A 17,672-nucleotide genomic window follows, 5' to 3' on the forward strand; every position below is an offset into this window, starting at 1 on the left:
AATGTATAATCTACAGTCATGCTCAATACATATTCACCAATTTTACGCAGATGTGTTCCGTGTTTATTGACTTAACTACCCCAACCTACGGGTGTTGACAATCATCGTTTATTCACACACAAGGTCGCCTTCGCTCTCAAAAGCTAGTACAGTGTGTGTGTGTGTGTGTGTGTGTGTGTGTGTGTGTGTGTGTGTGTGTGTGTGTGTGTGTGTGTGTGTGTGTGTGTGTGTGTTTGAGAGAGTGTGTGAGAGAGTGTTTGAGAGAGAGAGAGTGTGTGAGAGTGTGTGAGAGAGTGTGTGAGAGAGTGTGTGAGAGAGTGTGTGAGAGAGTGTGTGAGAGAGAGACAGAGACAGAGACAGAGACAGAGAGAGAGAGAGAGAGAGAGACAGAGAGAGAGACAGAGAGAGAGACAGAGAGAGAGACAGAGAGAGAGACAGAGAGAGAGACAGAGAGAGAGACAGAGAGAGACAGAGAGAGACAGAGAGAGAGAGAGAGACAGAGAGAGAGAGAGAGAGAGAGAGAGAGAGAGAGAGAGAGAGAGAGAGAGAGAGAGACAGACAGACACACATACACACACATACACACACATACACACACATACACGTGTGCACATACACACACACACACATACACACACACACACACACACACACACACACACACACACACACAGACAAACACAGACAAACAATAGACAGACAGACACAAACAGACAGGCAGACAGACAAACAGGCAGAGAGACAGAAAGACACGACAACTTGTTTGAGCGTATTGATGCAGAAAAAGGAGACTGTCCCAGGTCCCAGGTCCCAGGTCAGAAAGATAGCATGCAGTTGACCTGCTCCACGAATCCGAGTCACACGCAGGCAAAGATTAATATACATGTCAATCTTGAAAACGTTATTCTTTGCTATTTCTAATATCATTGATAGGTTGTTTTTTGACCTGTAATTTATCTTTCATTTTGCCACTTTTTTTTCATTTTCATTGTTTTAACTTTTTTTTTCGGATTCTTTTCTCTACACTGAAACCGCATCGATGGAGCAAGTCACGCGACCGTCCGAGATATGTAAATGAGGGGACGACGAAGTTTGTGGCCCAGCACCACGGCAATCAAGAAGAAAACTGAATCAATCCCCCCATCATTGTACTACCACTCACACTGCTGGAGGTATATAAACAAGCTGTTTGCTTCTTTGCTGAGAAGTGGGGGTCCCCGTATTTCCGTTCCATGAGCTGGACACAAAAAGAAAGTGCAAGGAAAAGAAAGACCTTGCTATTGCTACCATTGAGAAGTACACCAACTATGAGGCGTGTTTAACTCTGAAACTGGAAAGGATCATCTGTGATGTGTTCCTTGTTTCTGTAGTTCTTCACTTAGCTCGTAAGTGAAACTCGTACGCTATATAACGTTTGAAGCATGTCAATATATCATTTGGATGTTGATACAGTCGAGAAAACGCCTCAACTTATTTCAAGTCATTTCGTTTGAGAAATGTCAGAGCTCCCTGGATAAAAAGCACAAACTTTACTTTCTGAATGAAATCCACCGACAAAGCACACCTCAACACTGACTTTGACAGCTGTTCCCCTGAAAAAGGTTACAGACTTTACTTTCTTCGGTCACCACCAGCAACAGAACACGCTAACTTGGACAGACTTTCTCCGGATGAAGGTGACCATCTTTACCGTCTTCAACCACAGGTAGCAACATCAAGCATCTGTCAACATTGTTGCAGTTTTTAATTGTGTGAAACGAAAGCAGTAACAGCGTAGAGCCCTTAACGCTGGCTTCGACTGTATCTGCTCCCTGGAATAATGTTAAGATCTTCATTTCTATGAATCGAAATCAGTGAAAACGCTGACGTCGACTGTATCTGCTCCCTGAATTAATGTCAAGATCTTCGTTGCTGTGAGTCGAAAGCAGTAACAGCGTAGACCCCTCAACGCTGACGTGGACTGTATCTGCTCCCTGAATTAATGTCAAGATCTTCATTTCTGTGAATCGGAAGCAATAACAGCGTAGACCCCTCAACGCTGACGCCGACTGTATATGCTCCCAGAATTAATGTCACGATCTTCATTTCTGTGAATCGGAAGCAATAACAGCGTAGACCCCTCAACGCTGACGTCGACTGTATCAGCTCCCTGGATTAACGTCACGATCTTCATTTCTGTGAATCGAAAGCAATAACAGCGTAGACCCCTCAACGCTGACGCCGACTGTATAATTATGCTCCCTGAATTAATGTCACGATCTTTATTTCTGTGAATCGGAAGCAATAACAGCGTAGACCCCTCAACGCTGACGTCGATTGTATCTGCTCCCTGAATTAACGTCACGATCTTCGTTGCTGTGAATCGAAAGCAATAACAGCGTAGACCCCTCAACGCTGACGTCGACTGTATCCGCTCCCTGGAGTAACGTCACGATCTTCGTTGCTGTGAATCGAAAGCAATAACAGCGTAGACCCCTCAACGCTGACGTCGACTGTATCAGCTCCCTGGATTAACGTCACGATCTTGATTGCAGTGAACCACAAAGAGAGAGAACACACAACCTTCACCATGCCTAACTCCACGCGGCTCTTCCCTATGACTTTCTCCCCCACTGTGGAACCGTCGGACACGGGTGACCATGGGGAGATCGACATGTACAACAACTACCCCCACAAGATTTCGGACATGGGCTACACTGTGGTGGCTTCTTTACTGACCGTCACGTGGGTGTCCGGAACTCTTCTTAACATCTTCAGCCTCGTGGTGTTCCTTAGCAACAAGAGGTTAAGGTCACCCACCAACATGTTCGTCATGTCCTTGAACTTTTGTGACCTCTGCATGTCCTGCTTCGGGACCTTCATGGCCATGACGTCATCGTGGAACGGGCGTTGGCTCTACGGGCGTACCGGTTGTCTGTTTGAAGGTAAGGAATTCTCAGGTGTTTTTGATTCTTGACTCCCCTGAGTGATCAGTGCTCATCTTGCCTGTTACCCTGACGTGACAGACAAAGACTTGACAAGATAAACCGAGCGAGTGATCAGTGCTCATCTTGCCTGTTACCCTGACGTGACAGACAAAGACATGACAAGATAAACCGAGCGAGTGATCAGTGCTCATCTTGCCTGTTACCCTGACGTGACAGACACAGACTTGACAAGATAAACCGAGCGAGTGATCAGTGCTCATCTTGCCTGTTACCCTGACGTGACAGACACAGACTTGACAAGATAAACCGAGCGAGTGATCAGTGCTCATCTTGCCTGTTACCCTGACGTGACAGACAAAGACTTGACAAGATAAACCGAGCGAGTGATCAGTGCTCATCTTGCCTGTTACCCTGACGTGACAGACAAAGACTTGACAAGATAAACCGAGCGAGTGATCAGTGCTCATCTTGCCTGTTACCCTGACGTGACAGACAAAGACTTGACAAGATAAACCGAGCGAGTGATCAGTGCTCATCTTGCCTGTTACCCTGACGTGACAGACAAAGACATGACAAGATAAACCGAGCGAGTGATCAGTGCTCATCTTGCCTGTTACCCTGACGTGACAGACAAAGACTTGACAAGATAAACCGAGCGAGTGATCAGTGCTCATCTTGCCTGTTACCCTGACGTGACAGACAAAGACATGACAAGATAAACCGAGCGAGTGATCAGTGCTCATCTTGCCTGTTACCCTGACGTGACAGACAAAGACTTGACAAGATAAACCGAGCGAGTGATCAGTGCTCATCTTGCCTGTTACCCTGACGTGACAGACAAAGACATGACAAGATAAACCGAGCGAGTGATCAGTGCTCATCTTGCCTGTTACCCTGACGTGACAGACAAAGACATGACAAGATAAACCGAGCGAGTGATCAGTGCTCATCTTGCCTGTTACCCTGACGTGACAGACAAAGACTTGACAAGATAAACCGAGCGAGTGATCAGTGCTCATCTTGCCTGTTACCCTGACGTGACGGACAAAGACTTGACAAGATAAACCGAGCGAGTGATCAGTGCTCATCTTGCCTGTTACCCTGACGTGACGGACAAAGACTTGACAAGATAAACCGAGCGAGTGATCAGTGCTCATCTTGCCTGTTACCCTGACGTGACGGACAAAGACTTGACAAGATAAACCGAGCGAGTGATCAGTGCTCATCTTGCCTGTTACCCTGACGTGACGGACAAAGACTTGACAAGATAAACCGAGCGAGTGATCAGTGCTCATCTTGCCTGTTACCCTGACGTGACGGACAAAGACTTGACAAGATAAACCGAGCGAGTGATCAGTGCTCATCTTGCCTGTTACCCTGACGTGACAGACAAAGACATGACAAGATAAACCGAGCGAGTGATCAGTGCTCATCTTGCCTGTTACCCTGACGTGACAGACAAAGACATGACAAGATAAACCGAGCGAGTGATCAGTGCTCATCTTGCCTGTTACCCTGACGTGACAGACAAAGACATGACAAGATAAACCGAGCGAGTGAGCAAACAAACAAATCAAAGTTAGTGAACGCGCAAAAGGACCGAAGGAAAAGGAAATCCATGTAATATCCGATTTGAACGTGCTTCATTTAGGTAATTTCCTTTTTTCACGTGTCGTGAGCTGTCCGATGTTATGTATTGGAAACACCTGAACGGATTTGTGGTGATGAATGTCGTCGCTTACACGAGAAGTAACATATCTTTAGCACTTCAGTGTTTGACCTTTGTTTTTCCTTTTCGTACAGGGTCCATTGTGTACTTCCTCGTCATGGCGTGAGCTTTTAGATTTTATGTGTCCTTCTCTTATAAATGCCAGAACAGATTTGTGGTGATGAATATATTCGCTTACACGAGAATTAATTTTTGTGTGTGCACTTTTGTGTTTTTGTCTTTGTGTACAGGGTTCATGGTGTACTTCCTCGGTATGGCGTCCATGTACTTGCTGTGTGCTATCTCGGTTGACCGTTACGTCGTCATCGCCAAACCCCTGCTGGGCGCCAAAATCAACCACATGGTACGTTAACTAGCTCTGGCTCTTTCCTCTTTTGTTTGGATATTGTTATGAATGTGAGCTTGAGCGAGCGTGTCTTTTGTGATACGAGTCTTTTTGATTTGCAGATGTAATGTATTTGGCTCATACTATATGTGACCCTCCACCACGAAATGAGTCGCATATCACCTCGCGCGGTTCTGCGCTAGGCTTAATATAAGTCTGGGGAGTGTCTGGTAACACTGTGAGGGTCACCAGTCACATGCTTATAACTCGAACAGTTTTTGCTCTTTTCTAAAACGGTTTTCACCACTGGATAGAGCATAACAACCTCTTTAAGAAAATGTAAAAAATATGAAAATCATGCAAAGATGACATGCGACTCATTCCGTGGTGGAGGGTCACATATGTAGGTGACACATCTCCGAGTCCTGGATATCTTTCATATTTTCCCGAGGGTCGATTTTCATGTATTCCCGAGCCTCAGAATCTATAGCTACGCTCAAATAGCTGTTATTATCTATAGTTCCCTACTTATTTTTTGCTTGCGCTAATCCGCATTTTTTTTTTATTGGTTCAATTCAAAACTCTTTTCTGACAGTAGCATAAGTTGCACCTATTTGATTAGCATGAGATCGACTGTTTTGATTTTCACAAGTTGCACTTTTTTTTCTTCTTTTGAATAAAAAACAACAACAACCCATGAATGGTAAGTTATCGGCACGTTTCATTTATGACAAAACAACACATTTACAGATACGTCGACCCTACGGTCTCTGCAGAGGACAGATCGACAAACACTTATGGTACTGATAATGTTCCTAGCGTTGAAAGCGTTGCTGATGCAGAGTCTATTGTGAGAATGATGGACATAGTTTCTGGATTTTATATTTTGTTTGGTTAAGTTTGCTCACGCTTACGCCAAACTAACCATCGGACTCTGAAGCAGGAAGTTATTCGCTAACTGTCAGTTGCTGACCTTAGTTGTTATACATATATATATGTGACCCTCCACCACTAAATGAGTCGCATGTCACCTCGCGCGGTTCTGCGCTAGGCTTAAATAAAAGTCCGGGGAGTGTCTGGTAACAGTGTGAGGATCACCTTAGTCACAGGCTTATAACTCAAACAGTGTTCGCTCTTTTCTAAAACGGTTTTCACCACTGGATAGAGCATAAAAAACTCTTTAGAAAAATGTACAAATATGAAAATCATGCAAAGGTGACATGCGACTCATTCCGTGGTGGAGGGTCACATATTTGTCTTTCTTTGTTTTAAAACATCTGTCATGTTTCTTTAAAACAAAAAAACACAATTTTTTTTAAACTTTTACTTTTTTGTAGTTGTCTTTTTTTGTAGAACTTTATATCATGTTTGAATTTTAAAATGTAGGTAGCCGGCCTGTCCATAGCAGCGTGCTGGATCGGCGGGTTCATGTGGGCGGCCTTCCCGCTGTTCGGCTGGAACGAGTACGTGTTGGAGGGAGCGGGTGTCTCGTGCAGTGTGGTGTGGGAGACGTCCAACTCCAACTACACGTCATACATCTTCGTCATCTTCGTATTCTGCCTCGTCATCCCTCTCGCCGTCATGGGCTTTTCCTACTACGGAGTCTTCATGACTGTGAGTACATCGTGTGTATTAGTGTTCGATGGGCGCAATGGCTCAGTGGATAACACGCCGGCCGGAAGGTCGTGGGTTCGAATCCCGGCCAAGCTTTGTGGGTTCATTTCAGTCTTGTTGTAAATGTATTTTGATGAATGACCGTTTTTATTCATATATTAATTTGTATTGATATATGATTGGGTTTTTTTTATTGCGCGCAAGCTTTTTGTTCATACGCGTAAAGAAAAACGTTCGTTGATAATAGCGGGTGTGGTCATTGTACTCCGCCTCCCGATCTCCCAAGTCAACTTATTCAATTCAATTCATTTCAATTCAATACAAAACTTTATTCTCTGAATGCAACAAACATTTTGCATTAACCCTAACCCAAAGCCGTGGGAGTTTCAGCACATGAACAAAGCAGAAGTATTATTCTTCAAGAATAGGTTCATTCCGGAAATAAATCGGGTTTGTATTGGTCGTGACAGAGTCATTATTCCTGCTGCTATTGAGGTAAGCTTTCTACACGTGCTCTATGTCCACGTGTTACAGACACAGCCCTCGCTAGTGACTGTTCTATGTCCACGTGTTACAGACACAGCCCTCGCTAGTGACTGTTCTATGTCCACGTGTTACAGACACAGCCCTCGCTAGTGACTGTTCTATGTCCACGTGTTACAGACACAGCCCTCGCTAGTGACTGTTCTATGTCCACGTGTTACAGACACAGCCCTCGCTAGTGACTGTTCTATGTCCACGTGTTACAGACACAGCCCTCGCTAGTGACTGTTCTATGTCCACGTGTTACAGACACAGCCCTCGCTAGTGACTGTTCTATGTCCACGTGTTACAGACACAGCCCTCGCTAGTGACTGTTCTATGTCCACGTGTTACAGACACAGCCCTCGCTAGTGACTGTTCTATGTCCACGTGTTACAGACACAGCCCTCGCTAGTGACTGTTCTATGTCCACGTGTTACAGACACAGCCCTCGCTAGTGACTGTTCTATGTCCACGTGTTACAGACACAGCCCTCGCTAGTGACTGTTCTATGTCCACGTGTTACAGACACAGCCCTCGCTAGTGACTGTTCTATGTCCACGTGTTACAGACACAGCCCTCGCTAGTGACTGTTCTATGTCCACGTGTTACAGACACAGCCCTCGCTAGTGACTGTTCTATGTCCACGTGTTACAGACACAGCCCTCGCTAGTGACTGTTCTATGTCCACGTGTTACAGACACAGCCCTCTCTAGCGACTGTTCTATGTCCACGTGTTACAGACACAGCCCTCTCTAGCGACTGTTCTATGTCCACGTGTTACAGACACAGCCCTCTCTAGCGACTGCTCTATGTCCACGGGTTACAGACACAGCCCTCGCTAGCGACTGTTCTATGTCCACGTGTTACAGACACAGCCCTCGCTAGTGACTGTTCTATGTCCACGTGTTACAGACACAGCCCTCGCTAGCGACTGTTCTATAATGTCTCGTGGAAAGATTGACTCACTAAAAGCAAGAGTATCACATTCACTCTTTCACAACCCATACAAACGAGACGGAGCTATTTTCGAACACTAGAATAAAACCAACAAGTAAGGTGAGCTAATTCTTGTTTTTGTATTCTGAATGTTGTGACGTTCCCGGCAGTCTATTTGGTTTTTAATTTGTTTTCGAAGACCTTCTATTGTTGCCGAACTTTGCTGACGGAGAAAACTGTAGCTGCGTGTCGAAATTCAGGAAGCATCGTTGTAAAAAGCTTTGTAATTCGAATCGTTTCCGTTTTCCTTTGTGTCTGTTGTTTTTTCTGTCCTTTTGTTGGTCTTGTAATTGATTTTTCTTTTAATTTCAATTTCAAAACAGGACGCCTCTTCAAAAATATGTATATCCTCCTTGATGGGAGTTTGGTTTGGTCTATAACGTCCAGACATTGTCATCCGTATGTTTATTTCTCCTTTTAGGATCACCACTATTGGCTTATAAGTTGAATCTAAACTTGCTTATTATATATCACATCCAACATTGTTGAGTAAAACACTGTTTACATCAATTTTCAGATTCAAAAATATGTTTATCCTCATTGATGGGAGTTTGGTTTGGTCTATAACTTACAGATATTGTCATCCGTATGTGTATTTCTCCTTTGAGGATCACCACTATTGGCTTATAAGTTGAATCTAAACTTGCTTATCATATATCACATCCAACATTGTTGAATAAAACACTGTTTAAATCAACGTTCAGATTAAAAGCATGTCCAAAGGCCGGGACAAGACAAGTCGCATCGCCAAACGCAATATGAAGGTGGAGAAAAAAATGGCAAAAACGATTTTTGTCATGCTTGGTAAGTTGACTGTGAGTTAGTGAAAGAGAAAAGCGAGTGGCCGGTTGGTTAGTTGGTTAGTTGGTTGGTTGGTTGATTGGTTGGTTGATTTTTATTTATTTTTTTTATTTTGGTTTTGTTTTTACACTTACTTATTTTTTACAAGTTGTCGTTTTTAGGCAACAATTACCTCGCCGGCATCTTGCATGCAACATTGCTCGACGATTTTGAGATAAGTCAGACGTTCCGGAATATAAAACCGTCGGAGTACGTATCTGCACTGTAGTGTTTGCCATGGAATTCTTTCACGTCCACACAATTTATGACGGGGGAGTGGTCGGCGAAAAGGAAATTGAAGATATTGAAGAAATACATCACATAATTATGCTGTTTTTTTTAGTTTTTTTTTTTTAGTGTTCAACATACTTATGTCTATGCTTTAATAGGCGATACACTACGGCACCTAAGTTTAGAACGAAGGATTATTTCATTCTTCGTTCTAAACTTACTTGTTCTGTGATATATATTGGTGTTTTTTGTGTGTGTGCTTGCTCAGTCATGTGCCATCGTGCCATATGCATACGATCCACGGAGGTGTCCAAAGTGTGGCAACTTTTCATAACATTGATTTGGAAACTGGTTTTTAATTGTCATGTCCACAAGATTTGAGTAATGTCGGACTATGTTGGTCACTCAAAATTAGTTTGTGCTTGAATGCGTGTACTCGTTGCATACTGTCAATTATTGCAAGTCGTGTAAACTAATTGGAAGCATCTTTCACATTGTCCGATGTCCTCTTCAGCTGGCTACTTAGGATGCTGGATGCCCTACACCATCTTCTCCTTTGTAGTCGTCTTTGGAGGTAAGACGTTCCGTTATTCACATGTAAACTCTCCAGCTTTTGCGTACTTATGGTACTGCGTGTCTTGCTTATATGTGTATTTGTTCCCATTATTATTTACTTTTCAGTGTAAATGACTGTATCATTATCATTATCATTATCACCATCATCGTCATCATCATCATCATCATCATCATCATCATCATCATCATCATCATCATCATCATCATCATCAGCATCGTTATAATCGCCGTCGTCGTCGTCATTGTCAGCATCATCATCATCTCAAACATGTGTGTATTGGTGTTTCAATTTTAACTTCTATGGTGTGAATTAGTAGTGTTTCTTTATGTTTTGTGTGTTGTCGTCCTAAGGACAGATTGTAAACAAGTCGCGAAAGGCGAAAATACAACATTTAGTCAAGTAGCTGTCGAACTCACAGAATGAAACGGAACGCAATGCAACGCAGCAAGACCGTATACTCGTAGCATCGTCAGTCCACCGCTCATGGCAAAGGCAGTGAAATTGACAAGAAGAGCGGGGTAGTAGTTGCGCTAAGAAGGATAGCACGCTTTTCTGTACCTCTCTTTGTTTTAACTTTCTGAGCGTGTTTTTAATCCAAACATATCATATTTATATGTTTTTGGAATCAGGAACCGACAAGGAATAAGATGAAAGTGTTTTTAAATTGATTTGGACAATTTAATTTTGATAATAATTTATATATATTTAATTTTCAGAGCTTGTTTTTAATCCAAATATAACATATTTATATGTTTTTGGAATCAGCAAATGATGGAAAATAAGATAAACGTAAATTTGGATCGTTTTATAAATTTTTATTTTTTTTTACAATTTTCCGATTTTTAATGACCAAAGTCATTAATTAATTTTTAAGCCACCAAGCTGAAATGCAATACCGAACCCCGGGCTTCGTCGAAGATTACTTGACCAAAATTTGAACCAATTTGGTTGAAAAATGAGGGCGTGACAGTGCCGCCTCAACTTTCACGAAAAGCCGGATATGACGTCATCAAAGACATTTATCAAAAAAATGAAAAAAACGTTCGGGGATTTCATACCCAGGAACTCTCATGTCAAATTTCATAAAGATCGGTCCAGTAGTTTAGTCTGAATCGCTCTACACACACACACAGACACACACACACACACACGCACACACACACACACACACGCACATACACCACGACCCTCGTTTCGATTCCCCCTCGATGTTAAAATATTTAGTCAAAACTTGACTAAATATAAAAACTGGGCACAACATTTACACGTGTGTGACCTACTTTACATCTGCCTCTGTGCCCTGCTTGTGTGAGTGCGTAGCGATCTGCGGGTGACAATCTAATTGCGCTGACATGCATTTCAGCTCACTAAAGTCTGCTCAAACCTATAGATAATTACATTTTTTTGTTGTTGCTAATAATTCTTTCAGCGAGAGTTGAAAAGATATGTTTTGCCTTGATCAGATAATAATATCCTTATCACAATTTGAATTGCAGGTTGACGTTTTCTATTGCTCTCATATGTGTTTTTGAAATCTCTTTCGATGAGGCACGATTTGATCGTTTAAATACATTTCCTTGATTCCTTCTGTTCTTTACACTTATGTTCCTTACACATATCAGAATCATGACTTTTGTATCGTATTTAAACCTCTCACCTCCAAACCTATCACTGTCCATTCATTATTCCAGGCCTTCTACGCAATGTTGCCATGGACCGGACTCCGCGAAGCACTGGAGAAAGGGGAGGAGGACAAGCCAGACTCGGACGAATCGGGCGACGAGGAAGCAGACGACAACAAGAAGGGCAAGGGCAAGGGCAAGAAGAAAGACAAGAAGAAAGGGGGAGGCAACAAGGTCGGTGTGTGTGTGTGAGTGTGTGTGTGTGTGTGTGTGTGTGTTTGTGTTTGTGTTTGTGTTTGTGTTTGTGTGTGTGTGTGTGTGTGTGCGTACGCCAGTTCGTGTGTATCTGTTCGTGTACTTGTGTGGGTCAGTCTGGTTGTATATAAGTGCTTGTGTGTAGCCTGTACAAATAGGATTGTATATTGAACAGTTATTTTAGCATTGTTGACGCATGTGTGTTTGTGAATGAATGTGTTTGCTCACTATTCTTTTTCTTTGTTGAAGACTCAATAGTGCGCGAACTATTGTAGGGTATCACCATTAGCCAATCAACTGTTTCATTTTAGCCTTGTGACACTAGTATTTAATGACACATAATTATTAATATTTCAGTTTTTGAGACAACACAGTGCGCTAAGAGATTTATAGAGCAAATCGAGGAAATGAATTATTGAACTCAGCGCTACACGCTTCGTTCAATAATTATTTTCAAGATTTGCTCTATAAATCTCTTCGCGCACTGTGATTGTTTCAATAACGATTTTGTCAGTAACTACAAGAGATTAGAACGTTTGACAAGGCCCATTTTTTCTGCGGGCGATCCATCACTGTGGACAGGTCGAGTTAGATCTACTTATGTATGAGTGTCGGCTTTCCCATGCCCTGCAAGCTTTTTTGCCAGAGTTGCAAATGTCGGGGGTATTGGCGGTTTAATCGCCGACGATGATTGTACGACGTGATGATCCTCTGCACCGTTTAATCGATTAGCCACTAACAGTATGCGTTACAGTTATGCTTAATATACCCGTAAGCATGATGTTTCACTTTTATATTCAGTTGATTAATTTATTGGTTGTGAGTCATCTACCAGATGTTTCTACGCTCCCAATAATAGAACTAATTCCCAACTAAGTGACGTCCCCTGATGGTCTCAAATCTTGTTCGCTCATTCGCAAAACAAAACATTGCATGTTACTTTTCGTGATGTATCTACATTCATTTGGGAGTCTGGTGCTATGATTACACGGTAAGACTGTTTGGAAGGTTTCGCGTTTTCTGTTTACATCGTTGTTGTCCTGAATCATGCAAAAAAACGTTCATTTCAATACTGAACTGACGCTGTCGTCTGCTGCATGTACGGAGGACAGTCGATCGAATCAGAAGAATCTTCTAAAATGCAAAAAAGGGAGCACAGGCGCACGAATACGCTCTTTGGGTCTGTAAGGGCACTCCAAAAGTGCTTTAACAGTTTTTAAGCGCATTTCCATTTGCCAATCAACTGGTTCACATCAGTCATGTGATACTAGTACTTACTGACAATTATTATAATTATTTTTTATCTTTGTTTTATCTTTACACAAAATTGTATTTTCATCATCATCATTATAATCATCATCGTCATCATCATTATTCAGGTGGCTCCATGTGACGAGGTGGACCAGGCGGAGGAGAAGACGGTGGTGGAATACCTGGAGGTGCCCCCCAACACGTGCAAGGCCAACGGGGAGTCACCAGGTGGGGAAAGCCTGAAGGTTGAGGAGGTGGAGATGGCGGTGCCCGGAACGTCGGCTCCGTGAGACCTCAGGCCAGAGGGGAGTCACCAGCTGGGGAAAGCCTATGGGTGGCGGAGGTGGAGATGGCGGAGAACGACCCCGGAACGTCCGCCCCGTGAGACCTCAGGCCAGAGGGAACTGTCCTGGTCTCAAGCCTTGTCCTTTGGTCACTGACGGATATTGATTTAATGCATTGCTCTGACCACAGGCTTGTCTACCGTCCGATAGTTTTGACATGTACCGTGTTTTCCGGACTATAAGGCGCAACTTGGGCCGGTATCGCCTTATGTATGGCTAAAGAAGATTACACATGTAGGCCTACCCACATCCCTACACAAAAAACAGAACACTCCCTCGCTTGTGCTTATCTTAAAAGTGGGGGTTGCGCCCTATATAACAAAGCGCTTTATAGTCCAGAAAATACGGTATGTTTAAACCAGTGTTTTTGTCAGGTCTCGGTCTTTGATCACTGACGGATATGTATTGAATGCATTGCTCTGGACACAGGCGTGTATACCGTCCGATAGTTGTGTCATGTATGTATTAACCAGTGTTGTTTTCAGGCCACAGGGATCTGCGTGGAAAGCAGTCTTGGTCTTCGGCTTCGGTCTTTTGTCACCGACGGTTGCATATTTGATTAAATGTTATACGTCCTGCTATAATTTCTAAGTATGTTATAAGACTGAAAACAATACAAAATGCAAAAGCAAGTAAACCATTTCGTAAACAACTTAACAAAGCACGTACAAGTGAAATATGCACGCTTAATTAACAGTGGGGGAAAATATAGGCAGGAAAACACAGCGTATTCGTATTCACTAATAATGAATGTTATTAATGGTCTAGACACGGAACGTCATTCATTAGTTTCTTGCTTGTTTACGACGTCTGGTCTGTGGAGACTTTGATCCTCAGTTAATGAATACACAATGCCATTGAATGGGTTCTGGGCCAATTACGCCCCGGACAACTGCTCCCTCCATCCCCTTCCCCGACAACTGCCCCCTGTGTATCCCTACTCCGCTCCCCGTAGGTCATTTGCCCCCTAGGCCAATTGCCCTAATTGTTTTGCGCGTTTTTATTATGAAAGTAAGTAAGTGTTTATTTTGTTTGGATCCGTGTTGATGTTAGCGTACGTGTTTGTGCACACGAGAAGAAAAGGATCGTTAGAGTGTCACGTGCATGTACATGTGCATTATTGCCGTATCCCTGGGGCATTTGAGACGGTACGTGTTTGTGAGTATTAAGATTTAGTGCGTTTGAGGTGAGACATTACCCGCTATTACGAGTTAGTCGTGTGACAGAGAGTTTTCTTGCACACGTGTAACATACACTCTTGCACACGTTTGCTTTAGTAGTGGCAAAGAAGGAATGCGTGGGACATCAACTTTTATTGATGTTGACGATACCGCTATTTTGAGTGTATCATACAAAGCCGTTATTGGGTTTAAATGAGAACTTTTTTTTTTAACTTATGACGAGAACCATTTTTTGGGTTGGCTGATTTCAGAAGTCTTACATATCGTCGTCGTTCTGGACTGTTGGCGCAATCGATTCTTGGCAATGTTGATGTTTTTGTGCTTTAAACTAAGTAAATCATTTTTCATGATAAATATTCTTTAAAATATGATGGATAATTCGTGATTTAACATTCCTTTATCTTTCCATCCGTACCAGGTACATATATACACACTATTTGTGACCCTCCACCACGAAATGAGTCGCATGTCACCTCGCGCGGTTCTGCGCTAGGCTTAATATAAGTCCGGGGAGTGTCTGGTAACAGTGTGAGGGTCACCTTAGTCACAGGCTTATAACTCAAACAGTTTTCGCTCTTTTCTACAACGGTTTTTTACCAATGGATAGAGCATAAAAAAATCTGTAGGAAAATGTAAAAATATGAAAATCTTGCAAAGGTGACATGCGACTCATTTCGTGGTGGAGGGTCACTATTTCATAATAAAAATAAAACGGTTTGGCTACCTGATGAAAAGGTATCTAAAATGTGTAACACCAACATTCCATGACGACGTCGATATAGTTATTCGGTAAAATCGTAACAAATAGAACAAAAGTTGAACGTAATGCTTGACTATTTTGTCATGACGATTATAAAGAGTTTCAAGACAATACTTTTTTTATGTCGACATTTACCAGTTGCATATGCTTTCAGTGTGTATTGTAACATACACGTTCTTTGCATGTGTTCATATCAGCAGGTTTCAATTCAACACCGAACGTTGGGCTTATATTACAATATTTCCAATTTGGAATTAACGTGGACCACACAATTCCGTTCTGTTTGTTTGTACGTTGGATTGTTCACTTTTAACTGCCATTCTATGACGATTTCACATATTGATGTCAAACAAGCCTTTTTTTTCACAACGATAACCCAAGAGCGGGTTTGAATATTAGCTATTTCTTTATGTTTGCAATGACGATAAGCCTGCTAAGGGTTTTGACAAGAAAGTTAACACGAACACACACATGGTTTAAAAAAGAAAGAAAGATATCCATGCACACAGGTGTACGTTTTAAAAGCTTAAGAAACCTTATTATAAAGATCAAAAACGTAGGTGTATTCAGATCGCTCAACACCAAAATGCCTTTGCTTGTGCACCATATTTGCGCCATATTTGTGACCCTCCACCACGGAATGCGTCGCATGTCACCTTTGCATGATTGTTGTATTCTCCATTTTCTTAAAGAGTTGTTTATGCTCTATCCATTGGTGAAAACTGTTTTTCACAAGAGCGACAACTTTTTGAGTTATAAACCTGTGACTAAGGTGACCCTCACACTGATACCTGACAACCCCCGGACTATTATTATGCCTAGCGCAGAACCCCGCGAGGTGACATCCGCCTCATTCCGTGGTGGAGGGTCACATTTAAGCCAAAACCCGGGCGGGGATGTAGCTCAGTCGGTAGCGCGCTGGATTTGTATCCAGTTGGCCGCTGTCAGCGTGAGTTCGTCCCCACGTTCGGCGAAAGATTTATTTCTCAGAGTCAACTTTGTGTGCAGACTCTCCTCGGTGTCCGAACACCCCCGTGTGTACACGCAAGCACAAGACCAAGTGCGCACGAAAAAGATCCTGTAATCCATGTCAGAGTTCGGTGGGTTATAGAAACACGAAAATACCCAGCATGCTTCCTCCGAAAGCGGCGTATGGCTGCCTAAATGGCGGGGTAAAAACGGTCATACACGTAAAATTCCACTCGTGCAAAACACGAGTGTACGTGGGAGTTTCAGCCCACGAACGCAGAAGAAGAAGAAGAAGCCAAAACCCCGTATTTGTTTTCCATGTGGTGGTTGAATCTCACGGGTGTAATAAAACCTGCAGCGACAATTATCTCACTAAACATATTCGTTTGATTTTAATGTGGCCGTGGACGCTGATTTTAAGGAGATTCATCCCTGAAGCCGCTTTCCTACACTGGTTGTGTACACATTTCATATTCGCTCCATTTGACTATGACAAACTTTGGTATAATTTCAACACGCTGCCTTTGCTTTCGGCATGATTTAATTATCTGTTTGCTTCACTGGATGGTCACGAACAATAGTCACGAACAAACGTTGTTTTCTTTTGGTTAGGGTCCGGTTGACCGTATCTTGTGTGTGTGTGTGTGTGTGTGTGTGTGTGTGTGTGTGTGTGTGTGTGTGTGTGTGTGTGTGTGTGTGTGTGTGTGTGTGTGTGTGTGTGTGTGCAATGATCGGCATGCTCCAATGAAAAACAACCAAACATGAGCAAATGCGGTCAAACGGCACTTCGAGTCCGTTCCACTGAATGAATACGGAGAAACGTGATACGGTCAAACGAGATACGGTCAAACGAGATACGTTCAACTGGGAGTACTCCCTTCTTTTCGTACTCTTCTTTTCTTCCCGGAGGAACAGAGAGCAGCATTTTGTGACAATATCGCGCTATTTAAGTTATCAATGTTTATCATGGTGGTGTGCATTTTTAATTCTGCATGCTTGCTGCGTCATAATTGTGTGGGAGTTTCTTTAATAATACGTACAGCATGTATTCAAAATGTTCATATCTATGTCCACTGCTCATTTTTTGATAAATGGAATATTGCTATCATGACTATCACACAAACGAAGGGCATTTTTTTGTTCATTTTGTTTTCAATGTAAGAAGTGGACTCAATAAACGTATGCGTGATTTGCACACAACACGGTAAATGATGTGGACGGGTTTATATTCTGTTATAGTTGTTAATAAATGACTCTTGAGCGTTGCTTTCTATTTCTTAGAGTGTGTGCGTTAGCGCGTGCGTGCTTCTGTGTGTGTGCGTGTGCGTGTGTGTGTGTGTGTGTGTGTGTGTGTGTGTGTGTGTGTGTGTGTGTGTGTGTGTGTTTAACAATAAACACGTTAAAATGTACAATAAATAGCGAAAACTACATGGCATGTGTTTTTAAAATATTGAAATGCAAGCGAAAGCGAGCATTTTAATATTTGAAAAAGCAACGAGTTTAAATCTGGTACGACACAGCAAGCC

At 42.6% G+C, this 17,672-nt stretch overlaps 2 protein-coding genes across 2 annotated transcripts; both read left to right on the top strand.

The window, feature by feature from the left end:
• Positions 1-2,286: 2,286 nt before the first annotated feature.
• LOC138965256 (pinopsin-like) lies at positions 2,287-9,101 on the top strand. The gene is made up of 4 exons (XM_070337382.1): positions 2,287-2,924; positions 4,887-4,999; positions 6,368-6,595; positions 8,821-9,101. The coding sequence occupies exons 1-4, from the start codon at positions 2,570-2,572 to the stop codon at positions 8,938-8,940; spliced, it is 816 nt and encodes a 271-aa protein (XP_070193483.1). The 5' UTR covers positions 2,287-2,569; the 3' UTR covers positions 8,941-9,101.
• A 2,357-nt stretch (positions 9,102-11,458) lies between these two features.
• Positions 11,459-17,405, top strand: LOC138965257 (uncharacterized). Its single transcript, XM_070337383.1, has 2 exons — positions 11,459-11,620; positions 13,021-17,405. The coding sequence occupies exons 1-2, from the start codon at positions 11,468-11,470 to the stop codon at positions 13,180-13,182; spliced, it is 315 nt and encodes a 104-aa protein (XP_070193484.1). The 5' UTR covers positions 11,459-11,467; the 3' UTR covers positions 13,183-17,405.
• The last annotated feature ends 267 nt before the right edge of the window (positions 17,406-17,672 follow it).

Source organism: Littorina saxatilis, linkage group LG4, assembly GCF_037325665.1.
Source record: "Littorina saxatilis isolate snail1 linkage group LG4, US_GU_Lsax_2.0, whole genome shotgun sequence".
In the NCBI taxonomy this organism is placed as follows: Eukaryota; Metazoa; Mollusca; class Gastropoda; order Littorinimorpha; family Littorinidae; genus Littorina; species Littorina saxatilis.